Source organism: Saccopteryx bilineata, chromosome 5 (assembly GCF_036850765.1).
Source record: "Saccopteryx bilineata isolate mSacBil1 chromosome 5, mSacBil1_pri_phased_curated, whole genome shotgun sequence".
Taxonomy (NCBI): domain Eukaryota; kingdom Metazoa; phylum Chordata; class Mammalia; order Chiroptera; family Emballonuridae; genus Saccopteryx; species Saccopteryx bilineata.
Window position 1 is genome coordinate 21,531,750 of NC_089494.1, and position 20,602 is coordinate 21,552,351.

The 20,602-nt window shown below is 37.4% G+C and overlaps 1 protein-coding gene across 1 annotated transcript in view; it reads left to right on the forward strand.

Annotated features, from left to right (window-relative positions):
* The window catches only part of ABCA12 (ATP binding cassette subfamily A member 12), a 181,127-nt gene extending 165,894 nt beyond the window's left edge, over nt 1-15,233 (forward strand). Inside the window, exons 48-53 of the mRNA XM_066279669.1 lie at nt 5,003-5,137; nt 7,102-7,205; nt 8,563-8,655; nt 9,751-9,856; nt 12,305-12,442; nt 14,143-15,233. Coding sequence (XP_066135766.1) covers nt 5,003-5,137; nt 7,102-7,205; nt 8,563-8,655; nt 9,751-9,856; nt 12,305-12,442; nt 14,143-14,244 — 678 coding nt within the window. The 3' untranslated portion in view covers nt 14,245-15,233. The remainder of the gene's footprint in view (nt 1-5,002; nt 5,138-7,101; nt 7,206-8,562; nt 8,656-9,750; nt 9,857-12,304; nt 12,443-14,142) is intronic.
* The last annotated feature ends 5,369 nt before the right edge of the window (nt 15,234-20,602 follow it).

Consider the following 20,602-nt stretch of genomic DNA (forward strand, 5'->3'; position numbering starts at 1 on the left):
GAAGCTTTTTAGTTTGATAAAGTCCCATTTGTTTATCCTGTCTTTTATTTCACTTGCCTGTGGAGACAAATCGACAAATATATATATATATATATAATATATATATATATTATATATATATATTGCTGCGAGAGATGTCAGAGAGCTTACTGCCTATGTTATCTTCTAAGATGCTTATGGTTTTACGGCTTACATTTAAGTCTTTTAACTATTTTGAGTTTATTTTTGTGAATGGTGTAAGTTGGTGGTCTAGTTTCATTTTCTTGCAGATAGCTGTCCAATTTTCCCAACACCATTTGTTGAAGAGGCTGTCTTTACTCCAATGTATGTATGCTCTTACCTCCTTTGTCAAATATCAGTTGTCCATAAAGGTGAGGGTTTATTTCTGGGTTCTCAGTTCTTTTCCATTGATCTATATGCCCGTTCTTATGCCAGTACCATGCTGTTTTGAGTACAATGACCTTATAATATAACTTGATATCCGGAAGTGTGATACCTCCCACTTTATTCTTCCTTTTCAAGATTGCTGAGGCTATTCATGTTCTCTTTTGATTCCATATAAATTTTTGGAATATGTGTTCTATATCTTTGAAGTAAGTGATTGGTATTTTAATCGGTATTGCATTGAATTTATAAATTGCTTTGGGTAATATAGACATTTTAATGAAGTTTATTCTTCCTAACCATGAGCATGATATATGCTTCCACTTGTTTGTATCTTGCCTGATTTCTTTTATCAATGTTTTATAATTTTCCGAGTACAAGTCTTTAATCTCCCTGGTTAAATTTATTCCTAGGTACTTTATATTTTTGTTTGCAATGGTAAAGGGGATTGATTCCTTAATTTCTCTTTCTGACGGTTCATTGTTAGTGTATAAAAGTGCCTGTGATTTATGAGTATTAATTTTATGTCCTGCCACCTTGCTGAATTCATTTATCAGGTCTAGTAGTTTTTTGACTGTGACTTTAGGGTTTTCTATATACAATATCATATCATCTGCAAATAATGATAGTTTTACTTCTTCTTTTCCAATTCGGATGCCTTTTATTTCTTTTTCTTGTCTGATTGCTGTGGCTAGGAATTCCAGGACTATGTTGAATAAGAGTGGTAAAAGGGGGCACCCCTGCCTTGTTCCTGATCTTAAGGGAATTGCTTTTCATTTCTGCCCATTGAGTATGATGTTGGCTGTGGGTTTGTCATAGATGGCCTTTATCATGTTGAGATATGTTCCCTGTATTCCTACTTTGCTGAGAGTTTTGATCATGAATGGATGCTGGATTTTTATCAAATGCTTTTTCTGCATCTATTGAAATTATCATGTGGTTTTTCTCCTTCCTTTTGTTTATGTGATGAATCACATTGATTGACTTGTAAATATTGTACCAGCCTTGCCTCCCAAGAATAAATCCCACTTGATCATGGTGTATGATTTTTTTCATATATTGCTGGATCCGGTTTGCTAATATTTTGTTGAGGATTTTAGCATCTAAATTCATCAGGGATATTGGCCTATAATTTTCTTTCTTTCTTTGTGTTGTCTTTGCCTAGTTTTGGAATCAGAATTATACTCGCCTCATAAAAGGAGCTTGGAAGTCTTCCTTCCTCTTGAATTTTTTGAAATAGCTTGAGAAGGATAGAAGTTAGTTCTTCTTTGAATATTTGGTAGAATTCACTTGTGAAGCCATCAGGCCCAGGACTTTTCTTTTTTGGGAGTTTTTTGATAACTATTTCAATCTCATTTGTTGTAATTGATCTATTTAGGTTTTCTGATTCTTCCAGATTAATTTTTGAAAGATTATATGTTTCAAAGAATTTGTCCATTTCATCTAGGTTGTCTAGTTTTTTGGCATACAATTCTTCATAGTATTTTCTTACAATATTTTGTATTTCTGTTGTGTCAGTTGTTATTTCTCCACTCTCATTTCTAATTTTATTTGGTTGAGTCCTCTCTCTTTTTTTCTTGGTGAGTCTGGTTAAAGGTTCATTGATCTTATTTACCTTTTCAAAGAATCAGCTCCTGGTTTCATCGATCCTCTGTATTGTCTCTTTAGCCTCTATGTCATTTATTTCTGCTCTGATCTTTATTATTTCCTTCCTTCTACTAGCTCTGGGCTTTACTTGCTATTCTTTTTCTAGTTTTTTTAGATGTAGGGTCAAGTTGTTTATTTGAGCTTTTTCTAGCTCTTGAGGTATGCCTGTAATGCTATGAACTTCCTTCTCAGGACTGCTTTTGCTGTGTCCCATAAATTTTGAGTTGATGTATGCTCATTATTGCTCGTTTCTAGGAATTTTTTTATTTCTTCTTTGATCTCATTGTTTACCCATTCATTATTTAATAACATGCTACTTAGTTTCCAAGTGTTTGAGTATTTTTCAGTTTTTCTGTTGTGGTTGATTTCTACTTTCATGCCATTGTAATCAGAGAAATTGCTCAATATGATTTCAATCTTCTTAAATTTGTTGAGACCACTTTTGTGCCCTAACATGTGATCTATTCTAGAGAATGTACCATGAGCACTTGAGAAGAATGTATATTCTGCTGTTTTAGGGTGAAAGGTTCTGAAGATATCTATTAAATCGAATTGATCTAGTATGTCCTTTAAGTCTGCTGTTTCTTTGTTAATTTTCTTTCTTGAAGATCTATCTAGTGATGTTAGTGGGGTATTGAAATCCCCTACTATTATAGTATTGCTGTTGATATCACCCTTTAAATCCATCAAAGTCTGCTTTATATATATAGGTGCTCCTATTTTAGGTGCGTAGATATTTATAATGGTTATATCTTCCTGTTGGATTGCTCCCTTTATCACTATGTAGTGACCTTCTTTATCTCTAACTATAGTCTTTGTTTTATTTTATTTTTTTAATTTATTTTATTTTATTTATTCATTTTTAGAGAGGAGAGAGACAAAGAGGGAGAGAGAGGAGAGAGAAACAGAGAGAGAGAAGGGGGGAGGAGCTGGAAGCATCAACTCCCATATGTGCCTTGACCCGGCAAGCCCAGGGTTTCGAACCAGCGACCTCAGCATTATAGTCTTTGTTTTAAAGTCCATTTTGTATGATATAAGTATTGCTACCCCAGCTTTTTTTTCATTTTCATTTGCATGAAATATTTTTTCCATTCTTTTATCTTCAGTCTATGTGCATCTTTTGTTTTAAGGTGTGTCTCTTATAGACAGCATATGTAAGGATCCTGTTTTCTTATCCACACAACTACCCTATGTCTTTTGATCAGATCATTTAATCCATTTACATTTAAGGTTATTATTGATACGTAGTTGTTTATTGCCATTTTATTCTTTAAACTGTATTCCTCTTTTGCTATATTCTTTTTCTCCTTTGATCTGTTTACAACAGGCCCCTTAGCATTTCTTGCAGCCTTGGTTTGGTTGTAGTGAATTCCTTGATTTTTTTTTTTTGTCTGGAAAGCTTTTTATTTCTCCTTCAATTTTAAATGATAGCCTTGCTTGATAAAGTAGTCTTGGTTGTAGGTTCTTGTTCTGCATTACTTTGGATATTTCTTGCCATTCCCTTCTGGCCTCAAGTGTTTCTGTTGAGAAGTCAGAAGTCATCCTTATGTGGGCTCCTTTGTAGGTGATAGTCTTTTTTCTCTAGCAGCTTTTAATATTTTCTCTTTATCACTTAGCCCTGGTATTTTAATTATGATGTGTCTTGGTGTTGATATCTTTGGGTTTCTCTTTAATGGAGTCCTCTGTGCTTCTTAAACATGTGAGATGTTTTCCTGCCTTAATTGAGGGAAGTTTTCAGCTATGATATGCTTGAACAAAGTCTCTATCTCTTGTTCTTTCTCTTCTTATTCAGGAACCCCTATGATGCAGATGTTATTTCTCTTTATGTTGTCACAGAGCTCTCTCAGAGTTTCCTCAGACTTTTTGAGTCTCTTTTCTTTTTTCTGCTCTGCTTCCATGCCTTTATTTATCTTGTCCTCTAACTTGCTGATTTGACTCTCAGCCTCATCCATCCTGCTTTTAATTCCTTCCATTGTGTTCTTAATTTCTGATATTGTATTTGTCATTTCTGACTGATTCTTTTTTATTATTTCAATATTCTTTTTTTATATTTGCTATCTCTTTATTTAGGTGTTTGTAATGACCATCTATTGTTGTTCTAAGATCTTTGAGCATCCTAACAATTGTAATTTCAAACTCTGCATCTGGTAATTTGGTTATATCTGACTCATTCTGGTTCTTTTCTGGGGATTTCTCTTGATTCATTTGGGTTGCATTTCTCTACCTTCTCATTTTTTCTGTGTATAAGAAGGTTTTGGCCACTGGATTCCAATGGGTGTGGCCTCTGTGTTCCCTAGGTGTGGTCTGTCTGCAGGCCTGCTACCCCCTCTCCCAATGCCTAGGGCATTCAGGTATGGGCATTGCTAGTGTCAGCCTGCTGCAGCTGTCACTATGGTTTCTGCCTCTCTTCCACAGGAGGGGCTGTGTTCCTATCTGCACATATTTTTGGTTGGAGAATTACACTGGAAAATAAGCTTCCACAGAATTGCTTTTATCTTTAAATTACTATTAATTATTTTTTTCTTTGAGACAAGGGAGATAGACTCCCACATATGCCCCCACTGGAACCCACTTGGAAACCCTCATCTGGGGCCAACTCTCAAACCAATTGAGCCACTGTCTGTGGGAGGAGAAGAGGGAGAGAAAGGGGAGAGGGAGGGAGAGAGAAGCATATGGTCACTTCTCCTGTGTGTTCTTCCCAGGAATTAAACCCAAGCCATTCACACACCAGGCCATCCATATGCTGGGCTGATGCTTTATCCATTGAGCCAACCAGCCAAGCCAGATTATTATTAATTTGTAAGTGGATCTTTGAAAATAGCATAAAATTTATGTTGAGTTTAAATGTCTTTACTTTTTCAGGTATGTATTTCTTCACTATTAAAGTTTTGTTTCACAGACAGCTTCTCTATCTAGAGCTTTAAGAGTTTTGGTAGGAGAAGGTGAAGCTGACTCTCTTTTCGGCCCACAGACTGTTCATAAACTCCTGCGGAGGCTCCACCTGATGCCCTACAAGGACAGAGCTACCTCTATGTGCAGCTATGGCACAAAGCGAAAACTGTCCACTGCCCTGGCCTTGATAGGGAAACCTTCTATCCTGTTGCTGGTAAGAGAGTCGTGAAAAAGGCTATTCCATAATTAGAACCACATATCCAAGTGTGTGTCTAATATTTTATTCTCACTTTTGGAATCAACATTTATGAAGAGCTCACTGTGTGCTGGGTAATTTGTAAAGCAGTTTCCCTATACTATCTCATTAAAGGATTTCATCTCAGCAAATGATATGTTGCCACAACAGTGTGCCCTCAAAAAGTTTTTGTCTGAAGCTGTGTTACAGCCAATTTTGGAGAAAACACTTGGTATGGGAGTGGGAAGTAGCTGGAACAGAGTCAGGGCATACAACTGAGTCTGTAATGGAATGCAGCAGAATTTGATTCCCAGTTACTGAAGAAATCAGTTCTATTGGTAACTGACCAGGTGAACTAACATATTTTTAAACATCTAGAAAGGAGAAAAGGCACATTTTAAGACAATATGTGGTGCTAAAATTTTATTTCCTTTTTACTGAAAATTGTAAGTTACCTAGCTTGGGATGTGATCAATAATCTGCCATTCTATTTTATCCAAATTTTTTGAAGATGAGAAATGCATTCCACATTCATATTTTCTTTAAGATCTAGAAAATTAAATCAATCACCTGGAAATGTACATTACACACAGGGGTAGCATAGCATTCTGCTCCCCAGGTCAAATATTGTAAAAAAAAAAATGTTTATTTTAGAGAAATAAGCTTGCCCTTGTTTTGGAAGATACCTTTCGTTTAAGGTCATCTGAACTCAAAAAGAGCTATAAGTATATGTAATAAAAATCCACTTATAAATCACCATGTTATTCTTGGGGTTAAGTCACGCAGAGGGTCAGTTCACATAAACTGCCCAGATAGGGCCATGCACAGCTGACCTTCTTAGAATATCAGAGCCTATAATGTGTTCCATCCCTGCCAGTCAATGCTTATAATGGAATTTTATTATAGAAGTGTCTCTTAAATTGAAAAAAACAATCCTTAGGCACTCCTGTGAGACAACAAATAAAGTACTTCAAAAAGTTGAAAGTGCTATGCAAATGTGATGTATTAATGAGTGTTGCTGAAATACAGGCCATGAGAGAAAGATACTATATTTTATTTTATATGTGTTTACAACATATGCTGTTATCATCAAAGATAGCCATGACGATATATACCCTCTACTGTTTCCCCAAATTATCCCTTATTTCTTTCTTTACATTTAAATTTAAGCCCTTACTATAAAAACAAGCCTTTGGCCATCCTGTGTATACCCTTTCTAGTACAGATACATATTTTTAATTTTTATCAAATCTAAACCTATAATTTGTTGTTTAACCATCTGTAAGAACCTTATCGTTGCTTGTTTAGACTAGACATTGCTACATTTCTAATTATATGTCTGAACAATTTTCAAAACATCTTTTGCTTTTCAAACATAATTTATATCTTCCTACTTGGCAGTTTCTGCAAATCTTAGGCTTATTTCCCCAAGGAGTATAAAATTTCAATTAATGACATAAAACTAAAAAAATGCACCTCCACAGTGTACGAACTGAAACATCAGGCTGTGTTCTTTTCACTTCACATGGCGGATTATCACGCACCGCCACGCTGCGCTGTCACGGAGAAGCGGCGGTCCTGGGGCTGGGACCTCGACTATGCATGTGACAACGTGGTACTAAATGTGAAAACTCTGCTTTTCCCATGACTGAAGCAGAAATTCTTCCAAAGAAATATAAGAGACAAGTGTAAAGTAACAGGGTGTCAACTTCCATGCGACACTTTTTAAAAATGGATTGATAATTTCAAATGATTAATTTTGAGTTTTTTGACAGCAGCAGAAAGAAGTCTATTAGGTATAAAACAAGTTAGTCATCGGACTTTGCCAAGTGGTTTCTGTTCAGAGCAAGTGAGATATAGTGATTCAGGTAAAAAAAAAAAAAAAAAAAACCTCATCAAAAATTAATTAATTTGATACATTTTTCTTGTAACTGTCTGTGAAGGATGAGCCAAGCTCTGGGATGGATCCGAAGTCAAAACGGCACCTCTGGAAGATTATTTCAGAAGAAGTGCAGAATAAGTGTTCTGTCATCCTCACATCTCACAGGTAAACTGCGTGCGGGAGCTTCAGGCCAATGGGCACGATTCTAGGATGACCGATGGGAAAAGAGAGTCTCTGTGTAATATATATTGATAATGAAAGTCCACAATTAGGTGAAAGTATTTTATATGTACAGTCTTAGGAGCAAGTCAGACAAGTTACATGGTGAGAATCCAGCTCTGAGCTGGGACAGGGCCTCAGCAACCTTTTATAAATCACCATGTTATTCTTGGGGTTAAGTCACACAGAGGGTCAGTTCACATAAACTGCCCAGATAGGGTGATGCACAGCTGACCTTCTTAGAATATCAGAGCCTATAATGTGTTCCATCCCTGCCAGTCAATGCTTATAATGGAATTTTATTATAGAAGTGTCTCTTAAATTTAAAAAAACAATCCTTAGGCACTCCTTTTTAAAAACAAATCTTTATGACTTTTCATCCTCTCAACTCAACTAAGACTCTATTGCCTATCACATACACTTGAAGTTCAGCATCTTTTGGCTTAGAATGCAAAACCTTTTATTATCTACATTTCTAGCCTTTTTTTTTCTATGTCACCTCTCCTATTGGTCAATCTGAATGCTCACACTGATTGACCTTTCCTGTCATCATGGCCTGGAAATGGTCTTCTCACACAGTCTCTCCAAATTCTAATCTTGCTGGTCCTTTAAGAACCAGCTCACAGACTTTTCCATGAACTAGACCTGTCCAATCAGTTAAATAAAAAAGCTACTAAAACACTTTTTCTGTGCTTTTTTTATAAGGTTGACCTTGTATGAAGTTCACTTTTCTATTGTAATTATCATATAGTAGGAAAAGTATTAGATTTGTTTATAATCAAGAGACTGGTTTCTAGCCTCACCTTGCCCTAGCATGCTTTAAGTTACAAAGCAAATCATTTGGTTTTTATACACTTTTGTATGAAGGGGCAGGGTGATACATAAGATTCCTCCACGTATCATAGCCTTTGAAATTAGAAATTATATAAGCATATGCAGGTTAAATAGTTGTAAATACATAAACATAAAGAGCCACCTAAGTACGGATTCTGAAGGAAAACAAAAAGCACAGTATTATTTTGGGAACAGCACTTAGGAAATACGGGTGTTGAGTCAGACCTAGAGGACGCTGGAAAGAAGTAACGTGCTTTAATTCAGAGGGTGTTTCAGATGAGAGAGGTGGCCTCCAGCTGAAGAAGGAGCTGTAATAAACCCTATTTTTTTTAGCTTGTCAAAGAGAAAGCCATAAAAAGGGACTAAAATAGTATTTCTAAAGAGCCATCATGAAATAGGAAGGCTTGTGTTTACAAACAGAAACCCAATTCTCTATGCCCAGAACTGATGAGAATGTGCTGTCTTTCAGCATGGAGGAGTGTGAAGCTCTCTGTACCAGGCTGGCCATCATGGTGAATGGAAGGTTCCAATGTATCGGATCTTTGCAGCATATAAAGAGCAGGTGAAGAACAAATGCATGTGTCATTTAACGTATGGTGTAGGGTTCTATACTGACTGTCAAGGAGTATCTCGGCAGCTTGCCCTGCAATGAGTAACAAAATTAGATTAGAGAAGTGAATCGTTGACTCATCTTAAAGTTAAATTATCTTAGTGAGGACTGGGTGTGTTTTTAGTTAATACCTCAAAACCTGCATGACCTAAAAGCTTTAAAAAAATTTACCATAATCCACAACCAAAATAACTTCAAGAAGCAGTTTCAGTAGTTTACTGAATAACAGATTAGACCTTGACAAGTACGTGAAGGCATAGATTTTTATCCAGCACGTCCCTTTGCCATTTGCACAGGCTTCAGTGAGCTACACAATATTTTTATCACATTCAAAACCTTTTAATCAAGAATGCATTGAGTAAATGTGCATAAATATCACACTAACAAATTAAAATTAAATTAATATTTTATGTTTTCCAAATTGTCTATGAATTTATATCTCCATATTAATCTCTGAACTTCACGATATTATATCTTTATCTGTACAGTTAGCTTTCTTATGTAATAGTATTAACCAAGATAAAGAAAAAAAGACGCAAGAGGCAGTATATGTTGTTCTGAGAGAGTCTGTTGAGACTTGTTTACAAACTGTACTCTCAGTGCTAACAGTTGGCTGATGTATCTATTTTTTAATCTATGTTTTAAACCCAATGATGTTAATCTTTACTGTTGACACCTAATTGCCAATGACTTTCCTCTCAAGAAGTCGTTTGCTTTAAATTAGAAGGTAATTAACCCCAGAAATTGACATTAATTGCCAACTTATGGATGTCAAAGAAAGCAAAGATTTTATATTTTCTTTCTAATGCATTTTTTTGCTCGAGGACTCTGACTCTGTATAGTGGTAGAAATACATTTTTAAAAATCATGGCAGTTCACTATTTCCAGTTTGCAGCATGCCCTGAACTTTTATGACAAAATGACAGTCTTTATACAAGAAGAAGGGCTATAATGGTCGGCTTGAGTCCCGTTTTATTATCTAGAATCCCAGGGGAGCCATTTCAGCAAAATGTAACTGATACCGTGCTTTGCACTTTTTCTTTCCAGGTTCGGACGAGGATTTACCGTCAAGGTTCACGTGAAGAATACCAGAGTTAGTATGGAGGCCCTCACAAAATTCATGCAACTGCACTTTCCAAAAACATACTTAAAAGTAAGTAAGAAAGTATCCTGTGATTTTATATAGATTTCTTCTGATAGTGGTATTGTATAGATGTTTGCCATCCTCAAGTTACCACAGATTTATTACTAATCTTCAATATATAAAATATTTGTTAGTTAAAGATGCATAAGATACTCTGAAACGCACTTAGCTCCAACAAATAAACTTCATATGATTCTGTTATTCAAATAGAATCTCCAAATATCTTCATATATAATTACAAAACTTATATTTTGTAACTATTAAAAATAACGCCATCTTTTTACATAACTTTATATAGTTCTTCCTCGCAAAGGCTTTATGACCATACTGTATTAGTTTTCAAGTTGTATACATAACTAGTTTACTAGCTACATATATCAGGGAACTAAAGGATGACAGATACTATATGACCAAGTGCATTTTGTTTTAGGAAAAAAAAATTAGTTTCAGAATGTCACAGCCAGAACAGACTATCTCCTTTGATCCCTTCATTTGAAAGATAAGGCCACATAGGTTTGAACAGAACTGCTAGGAAATCAAGTTCTTAAGACACACACTAGTTGAAACATTGATTCATTTCACCTTCTTTATACATATCCATTAGATAGACACATACAGATATATGCCTATGCATCTCCCATAGTACAAATGTAAAATATATGCACTTGACAAAAAAAAAGTGTTATTATATAACATCTTTGATATACAGGTAATTTGTACAAGATGATTATGGTGAATGATTGTTTTCAAAGGAAACCATGTGCGGAATGGTGGAAAGAAATAGGAAGTCTTGGGCTGAGGTCAGGCTCTCCCTATGTGATTTCCAGCAAGACATTTAGAGCCTCTGAACATCATTTTTCTCATTTGTAAAATAACAATAATGTCATCGACATCACAAGATTGGTGTGAAAAATAAATGATAAAATATCCATAAGGATAATTCTATGAGGCACCATATTAATGTGATGTGTTTAGAGAGAGCAAAATAGTGTGTATTTTTAAAAAAACAATTATTTTATCACTACAAACAACTTTGCCTCAGCCTCCCAAGCTTTGGCTAACTTCTCCAGGAAATAATAGCTTTTACGATTCTTATCAAAGCCCATTTTCTATCATCTAAATTAAAATCAAATTTAAAATTAAAGGACACTTTCCAAGTTGGTCATAGTGCTTTTTCTTTCAATGAATTTCTGGATGGAATCCCATGCTTGTTCACGGAGAAAGACATTTGCCCTGGCCTCTTCCTGGAACCAGGGCTACCCAAGACAAATGCAGCAATGATGGAATGATGTCTTATTTCTTCCTAAACAGACCATTCTTTACAAGTAGGCAGTGGTTTCTAGATATCTAGAAGGGAAATGGCAAGAACAACTATTTGGGAGTAAAAATAAGTAAGAGCCTGCTTGCAGTGACAGGTGTAATATGGATAGAAGTCAATGGGGGGGGGGGGGGCAGGGCAGTGAGCAAGGTGTGAGAGGAAGGTTTTCCAGCAACGGACACCTCGAATACCAGGTGGAGATACACAGTCTTGATTTAACCCGTAGAGTTTGCAGGGGTAGATTCTGGAGCAAGGAAACATCCTGATTAGACTAGTGTTTAGGAAAGATTAGCCTAGCTGCTTTGTGACACCATATGGGTGTGTGTGTGTGTGTGTGTGTGTGTGTGTGTGTGGTCTCTAGGCTTCTGAAGCGGCTGTTGCAGTCACTCAGATGTGGAGTGATGAGCCTCAGGTTAATGACATTATTGGCGGTGCTATAGGGAGGAAAGGCCACATTTGAGAGTTGTTTTAGAGAAAAATATATGGGATATGATAACTAATTAAACATGCAGAAAAGCAAGGTGTGAAAGATACTCCAAGGACATAAGAATGGATTACTAAATCAATGGCAACACTGTATGTGGACTAACGTAAATTGAAGAGAATTTTAGGCTGAGTTGTGAACAAATGCAGTTATTTGAATGAGTATTTCCTAGACAATGCTGTTGAAATCTAGCTTCTTTAGCCCATTTACATCGAGCAGCTAATCCTTGGCCCCTTAGAAGAATTCTAACATTTAAAAAAATAATATTTCTAAAAGTAATCTCTGAAAAAGCTTATGTAAGCAAAGAGCATAACCTGTCATCTGAAACACCATTCTATGGGGGATTTTGTTGTTTATTTTTTTGTTTTGTTTTGTTTTTGCAAGCAAGACTATAATGACTTCATAAGTGCACATGAATGTAAAATGCTTTGGAATTTTCATTTGCTTTTTAATTGGTTTTGCCTTTGACATTCGTAAAACTTTTCATCTCGCCTTTGCAAGCTATTTGTTTCAAAACATACCTATTATTTACACCGTAGTGTCATTTTCAGTGGATTGAATTGGAGTGTTTTTCTCAGCTTTCTCAAATACGAGTCATCAAGTCAATATTACCTGACATTGCAACGTACATTTTATTTTCTTTTGGTTGCCACAGGATCAGCACCTCAGCATGCTAGAGTATCATGTACCAGTCACGGCAGGAGGAGTAGCAAACATTTTTGATCTGCTGGAAACCAACAAGGCTGCTTTAAATATCACAAATTTCTTAGTGAGTCAGACTACTCTGGAAGAGGTAAGTTGGAGACCATGATACATGTGCACAGCGTCCCATTAATTATTATACATTCATTTTTTGTTTCTTTCTTGTCAATGGCATCCAGTTTGTTTTTAGTTGAAGCAATATCTCATCTTGCACCTGAAAAACTTAGCTTAATTTATTTTCAACCACATTTTGGGATAGTAGAGGAAAATCTTAAAAGCATGAACTCTTTTTAATACAGAAAAGAAGATGTTTTCCTTTCTCCAAGATATCTCTATCCATCAAGTTATGCGTATATGCAAAGCAACAAAACATTACTTTCACCTGCAAAACAAAACACTTTCCTTTAGCCTGACCAGGCGGTTGTACAGTGGGTAGAACATCAGCTGGGACACAGAGAACCCAGGTTTGAAACCCCAAGGGCGCCAGCTGGAGCATGGGCATATAGACATGACTCCATGGTTGCTGGTTTAAACCCAAGGTCGTTGTCTTGAGCAAAAGGTCACTCGCTCTGCTGTAGCCCCCTGGTCAAGGCACATATGAGAAAGCAATCAATGAACAACTAAGGTACTGCGAAGAAAAATTGATGCCTCTTATCTCTCTCCCTTTCTGTCTGTCTGTCCCTATCTGTCCCTCTCTCTGTCTTTCTCTCTCTCTCTCTGTCTCTGTCACATACACACATACACACACACAAATAAACAAACAAAAAAAATTCCACTTTTCTTACTTTCTCCTTGATAGGTTTCTTAAATAACATTTCTATTGATTGTCTTCCTGGAATAGACCACAATGGGGGTGTCTAGGGAGAATTTGGTGCTCAATGTTTAGATCTGCTAGATCCAGGCAAACAAAGTGGCAAAGGCAGAGTTCCATTGTTTGTTTCACATCGTCTGAACTACATTTATAGTCAATAGCTAGAGACTTCATGGGGTACCCTTCATCACCTTTGCACTGTATGAATTGTGTTTGGCCCAACCAACCTGGTAGAGGACATTTGATTGCATCTACCACTGATTTGACCTGAAAGAGAGGCCTTAGAGGCCCCTAAGTAAACATGTGGTGCTGCACTTTATGCACAATTTTCTATGTGGACTTTAGGCAGGTTCTTTTTTTCTAATACAGGATATTTATGCTTTGACTTGTACCCAACTGTCACAAAATGGGCTCGCAATATTCTCTGGATGAATCAATGACTAGTAGATTTAATAATTTTAAGCAAAGTAATAAAGGACCGCCTGTTAAATGCTTGGCATAATAAACATAATGTTAATGTGAGATTTCTATGCAAATTTAATTTTAGTGCATTAACTCTTGAAATCAAGAGGTGAAATCAAGGTGAAATTTCTCTCAACATCAGCTTACAAGCATATGATAAGGGCTTGGGTTGAGCTCCTTGTTTATACTTGGTAGAGATATTGATGTAAATCTTAAAGCAACACAGATAAGTGGTTACAGAAATTGAATTATGATGTTAAATTTCTATTGTGATTGTAAATGTAATAATAGTTTTAGATATAGGCATTATTTTCAAACTCTAATTAAATTTAAATATCTAAAGGGAAGACTTCTGGTGAGAGTATTTATATGTGGATGAAGATGGCCCTATAACATCTAATATTTTTATTTGTTCTCCCAAGTGTGTGCATGCATGCAAACATGTGTATGTGAATTAACCTTACTTCTTTCTTGAGTTTACCGGCCACTAATGGCTTTATTTCCCTTGAAAAAATAAGGTTTTCATCAACTTTGCCAAAGACCAGAAATCCTATGAAACTGCTGACACCAGTAGCCAAAGTTCCACCATAAGTCTTGACTCACAGGAGGACCGGCTGTAGTCTTAATACTTCCAGAAACTTGATCTCAGCCAAGCCCATGGCTTCATTTTGAGGAAGAATCACAGAAGACACCACATCTTCCTTGAAGATACTACTTCCTTAAAATATCTTAATTTTAAAGTATTATACTGTATAGAAAGTTACAATGTGTAAGACTATCAAAGTAACTATAAATGGAAAGTTTTCTTTCTAAGGTCACTAAATGTTGTTACTACTGAAATGGATTCCTATACACTCAATACTGTGAGCCCACTACTGTAAATGCTGGTGATTTTTATGCCAAGATGAACCACCTGAAGAAGAATGTCTTAATTTATTACTTTCAATTAAAAAAAAAGCTTAAAATACATAGTTATTCGTACTTGAAAAGCAAGAGTGGAAAAGAAAAGTAAGGTAGTCTGGGGTAGGTAGAATTGGGAGAGCAAAGTAATTTATTTCCACAAAATAACCGAATGACAGTCATCAAGAATACACGACCCTACTGTGACGTGCAGAGAACTAAGGGCCAGATCACCATTGGCAGTGAACAGTGGGCACCATGTCTGCCTTTTCCGGACCTGTAAATACTTGGGAACATACTGAACCCCCACAAAAATGGCTTTCTACAAGAATGCTGTAGGAGGGCAGTTTACCCTGGCGGTAAACAGAACTTAGCTGTATTCCTGACATGCCTTGACGGTAGGAAGGCACCGGACAGAGCAGAAAGGTGTTTGCTCTTCAGGGAATAATGGGTGTGTCAGCCTGGCAGATACAAATTCTGATGACTGACGGGGAATCCGTGTGCTGCTGGCTGGCAAGTTCCTTTGTTTAAGCTATTATGAAAAGTCTCATATTCTGGGTCTCTCTGCAGGAAAGATTTCTGTGCAGGAAAAATGAGTATGAAGATAATTTTCAGCTAATTACCCGGCTGACCCAGCATTATCTCTGTGGCTATAGTATTGACTTCATAATAATGGTAAATTACATGGCCCTCAGGGAAGGTGCTTTATGTAACGTGTGTGTGTGTGTGTGTGTGTGTGTGTGTGTGTGTACACAAGTTTGCCAGCTTTGGCATCACTGTTTCTGTTTCAAAAACCAATAAACTCGAGGTTCAGAAAAAACGATTTATGAAGTCATTTCATTCATTAGGGAAGAGCTAGGAATCTAAAAGCTGCAGCCACGTGACCTACAAGGTCCCGTGTGACTTGCACCTGCTTTCTACTCCCCTCCCTTCCATTCTTCCCTTCCTCTGCAGCATCTAGCCAGGCCGGCCTTCTAATCGCTTCCCCAGTGTACTAGCTCCTTCCCATCTCCAGGCCTGTCTATATGCTCCTCCCGTGTTTGAAATGCTGTTCCCCTGCTCTCCATGCCTACTGGGCAGTCTTCAGAAATGTTCTTTCTCCGAAAAGCTTTCCTTCCTTGCATTCTCAGTTTAAACTCAGTCCCCCACCCCGTTCCACTACCTTTGTGTCAGAGCATGCTCCCTAATGTGTAATACATCCAGACTAGCAATATATATTTCAACAGATGAGCTAGACAATGTTTCTGTTGAGTATAACACATAGATAAACCTTTGGAGTAGAAGGTGTAACTCTGAGAGGGTACATGTCTTCAGGAGCCCAAACAACAACAACAAAAAGTCTCCGTGAAAGAATAAAGGGACCTGGGATTCATTTATTATTCATTGTGTTCCTGTGGCGGTAGGTGGGTTGCTAGCTCCTGAGCAATGGCAGGAAAGGAAGCAAAGGGGAAGGTAAGAGAGGAAGTGGAGGAAGGAAGAACCAGGGATGGTGGAAAGCTGAGTATTGGAGAGAGATGGAAGTCTAGGGAAGATGTGGAGAGGTTGAATGGACTTGGAAACTCTGAATATCCAAATGTGTTTGCACCTTCATTTGCTGTGCAGCGCTGCTGTGGGCTGTCTTCACTGCCCCTAGGTCTTCGTTACAATCAGCCACGTTTGTGAACGCTGTACGTGAATGAGTGGCTGGTGGAAATTGAGAAAGGGATGAGTCTTCTTTGAAAGGGGCACAGAGCAACTGCCTCACCACAGAGGGGACCATGAGACACAGAGCCTCAGGTGTGTGCAGGATGGAGCTTCCGGCCCCACAGAACACAGGTTCAGGACATTCCAGCCCCTCTCACCTACCCCCAGCAGGCGGGGAAGCCCAGACTGGCCTCTGACAGTGATACTTGCACTTGCATTGAGTATTCATATAGTATTTCTCTCTCTCACTGAACACAAAGCTTTATGACTACAGAAGATCTATATCCTCTTCCTAGTTTTCACACCAGTACCTACCCACACAATAGATATTTGTGGCACTCAATTAATAATCTGTTGGTTAAATACATGAATAAATAAATGACTGAGAAACAAAAGAGAGGTTGGCAGGTGAGCATGAAAACCAAGCATCTTTATTCTGTTTAAATCTCTGGAATGCAGGGAAGTTTCTCACGAGCTCATTTATTCATGGAGAAGAAAACAGAAAGATGATGCTCGATTCCTTAATACAGAAATGACAGTGATTGGAGCTGGATGGGAGAGTTTAGGTATCTTCTTTGGAATCAGAATTCTAATGCTTTGTTTTTGTACATTCCTGAACATTTATTCATTCTTTGTCTTTTTGCCTATAACGATGTACTATATAAGGATGTCACAGTTCATATTAATATATAAGTAAGAATCATACATAAAAAAACTATTTGAACCCACATCCCCTCAGCGTTCTTTACTATAGAGCGTGGGATTAATGGAGCAAGCTTACATGCTTTTAGCCCATGGACCCTGGGAGCCTGCTTCTTTCATTCAGGTAAGCTTCTCCACATACGTTTTTAAATACAATGACAGCAAGCCAAAAGGGAATATTTCCTTTGGCTCCATTTTTTGCACAGTTAATCTTGTCACACTCCCTTGCTTGTAAACCCAGACTGGTCTTCCATGATCTGTGGGATGAAATGCAGACTCCTTCACTGATCCTCACAGTATTTGATAACTCAGCCCCCAGCATTTCCGCCTCTCCTCCTTATGTAGTCTATGCTCTGACTTCAGTGGCTTTCTTCCTATTTCCTCTCATGTGCCTTCTCTCCTCAGTTCTGTGCTACTTGGCTTCCACTAGTCCTTCCTCTTGAAAGATCACTTCCTTATCCCCCCCTTTTCTAGAGTCTCCTCTCCACCTTCACCACTAGCCTTCTCCTGTGTATTCTCTTTAAACTAATCCGCATCATCAGGCAGATGAACTGTTCTACCCTCTGTTACAAAAGCATTTTGCTCATACCTCTGCTGGTGCCTTTCCGTGTTGCATTAAAAATCGTCTCTGTATGTGTCTTCCTCTCCCCACCACACTCTAAGTTCCTTAAGAATGGTGAACTATTTTTCTTCATCAATGTCACACCCATATTCAGCACAATATCAACATATTGGTGCTCAATAAATCCTTGAAGGACTAAACAAATCTATTTCAATTTACATATATTTTCATAATTTTGCTTTGACTTTTTTGCAATTATGTCTCTTTTAGTTTTAGAAGACTAGCTATGAAAATGTAAAGTAACTTCTAAAGAAATTAAATTAATTAAGTTAGAATGTTGAATCTGCATAAAGCACACTTCATTAAAATGTCAAGCATTAGACATACTATTGTTTTATTAACAGTATTGCCTAATGTGGCATTTTCCCAAGGATATACAATAAAAATACTATTTAAAATCAAATAGTTTCGCCCAGATAGAGTTATGCTTAGTCACTCTCCCTGCACAAATGAAAATGCCAAGGTAAGACATCTATGTAGTTAACAGCAGCTCCCACATACTGACAAGTTATTATGTGTAAAACACTGGGTCAAGTGCGCCATATTTATTATATTCTTATTTAAGTCCCACAACACACTTTCAACTTACTGTCTGAGGCTTTTCTTTTTTTAATTGACAAGAACATAAAGGTTGGAAAAAGGTCATTATCTTGCCCAGACTCATATAGCAAAAACAGTAAATTTGACTCCATGAACTACATTCCAACATAGACTACTTTCCCCCTCCCCAAAAGACTTAACTATATTGACTTAAGATGCCTAAATTCACTAATAATTTAGGAGTGAGCTGCACAAGCTGTATTTATGTGTTGATCCAATAAGGGAACCCCGGGCCCTGCTGGTGGCTCTAATTACTGCCCCATTGCCTCCTGTAGCACAGAGCCCTGCACAGATGAGAGCTATCTGTACCTTACTAGCCTCTTCCACCAGAAAACCTTATCCTTCCATCCAGCCCCTCTGATTTTTCTCACAAAGAAACTTAACCACATCAATTAGACACTTGCTTACTAATCATTTATATTTATTTTAACTCCAAAGAGTTTGCCTAGTACTTGCAAGGATTTTGTTATTTTCAATGTAACACATAATTGTGTTAGTTTATTTTTCCCCATTTTATATCTAGTTCCATTTTTATGTTTTATTATTTTATTCATGTGGGAACAAAGACTTTCAGTGTAAGGGAGTCAGCACTATGAAATGGTCTATTCCCTAAATAAGTTACATCCAAAAGAGCTTTTCCAACTCCTCAGAACAGATTTTTAATTTTTGTTACATGAGGTCCTTTGAGAGAGAAGTCTTTAAGAGGAAAGCCGCTACTTAAAACACCACTCTTGGCAATGCAGTAGAGTCCTTCTCAGAGAGAAGAGCTCTAATAACCAGACCAGAGGAAATATTGAATACAAGCAGAGAAGTTTTTCTTTGTTGTGTCTGAAACAATTCAGTTACTAAATGAAGATATTCATTCATTACATATTATTGGGAAAACATTATAAGCAAGATATCCCAACCAACACACATTTATAGTTTAAGAATGAAATACATGGGAAGTCTTACCAAAAGAAACTCTCAGATATGACTCCAGAAAAGTTCTGACATTTTCTGTCTGATTCTTTGGTGAGATGCACAAACGTGTATTAACTAAGCTAGGAAAATTTTTTTGCACTAACTTGCTTTAACAATGCATCTGATTCCTTCTTAAACAAAGCTTTAAATGTACTCTCCCATTATGGAAGTCTTTCTCAAATCCTTCTTTGATAATGAAATTAAAGGGTAGTCCATCTCATTAATAATTTATCCTTATTAAAGGGAGTGTTTCTAACCTTTCTTGACAAGTGTGACCTATCAAAGCATTTCAAGATTCCTCCATGAATAAGGAATCTGTAACATGGCCCATACGTGTAAGTACATTACAGAAAATTAACGAGTTTGTTTTTTTCTTTGAATATTCTTTTGCAGATCAGACTAAAGAGAAAAACTGTCATTAGTATAATAGACACTCTTAAGAAGGCCCCAAATTATCCTCACCTCTTGTTCTCACGTTCTTGAATGACCAGTTTCTGTACTTGAGTGTGGGTAGGGTCTGTGATTGCCATTGGTCAGAAGGGGATTACATTACAGAAGATTGTAACATGTCTTACTAGCACTCCCTCTCTTTTGCTGGCTTTAATAAAGTAAGACATCATGTTGGGAAAACCCACTGGCAAAGAATTGCAGCAGCTTCTGGCCAACAACTATGATGAACAAAGTTGGCCTCCAGCTGACAACCAGCAGGAAACGGAGACCCTCAGCCCTACGATGTGCAAGACACTGCTGCCAACAATCACCTGAGTCTGGAAATCGATTCTTCCCCAGTTGAGCCAGCCCTGGCCAACACCTTGATTGCAATCTCTTTTGATAACATTTTTCTCTTAAATAATTCTTCTCGAATTATGTACCTCTAGTCATTACTCGCCTAAGTATGTAATTAGCAATCCTATTTACTTGATTTTCAAGATGATTCCTCTTCATCTCTTTCTGCTAAATTTATTAACCCTTGCATTGATTTTTTCTTTCATTGAGTTTATTAGAATGACACTGGTTTAAAAAATTATGCATATTTCAGGTGGACAATTCTAAAACACATCATCTGTACACTGTATTTTGTGTTCACCACCCCAAGTCTTTTTGTTTACACCTAGAGCATTGTTATAAGTTACAGAAGGTCATTCTCTGCAGCTTTTTTTTTTTTTGTATTTTTCTGAAGTTAGAAGCAGGGAGGCAGTTAGACAGACTCCCGTATATGCCCAACCTGGATCCACCCAATATACCCACCGGGGGTGATGCTTGGCCCATCTGGGGCATTGCTCCACTGTGGTTGGAGTCCTGAGGTGGAGGCCATGGAGCCGTCCTCAGTGCCCAGGCCAGCTTTGCTCCAATGGAACCTTGGCTGCAGTAAGGGAGGAGAGAGATAAAGAGGAAGGAGAGGGGGAGGGGTGGAGAAGCAGATGGGCACTTCTCCTGTGTGCCCTGACCAGAAATCAAACCCAGGACTTCTACATGCCAGGCCGACACTCTACTGCTGAGCCAACTGG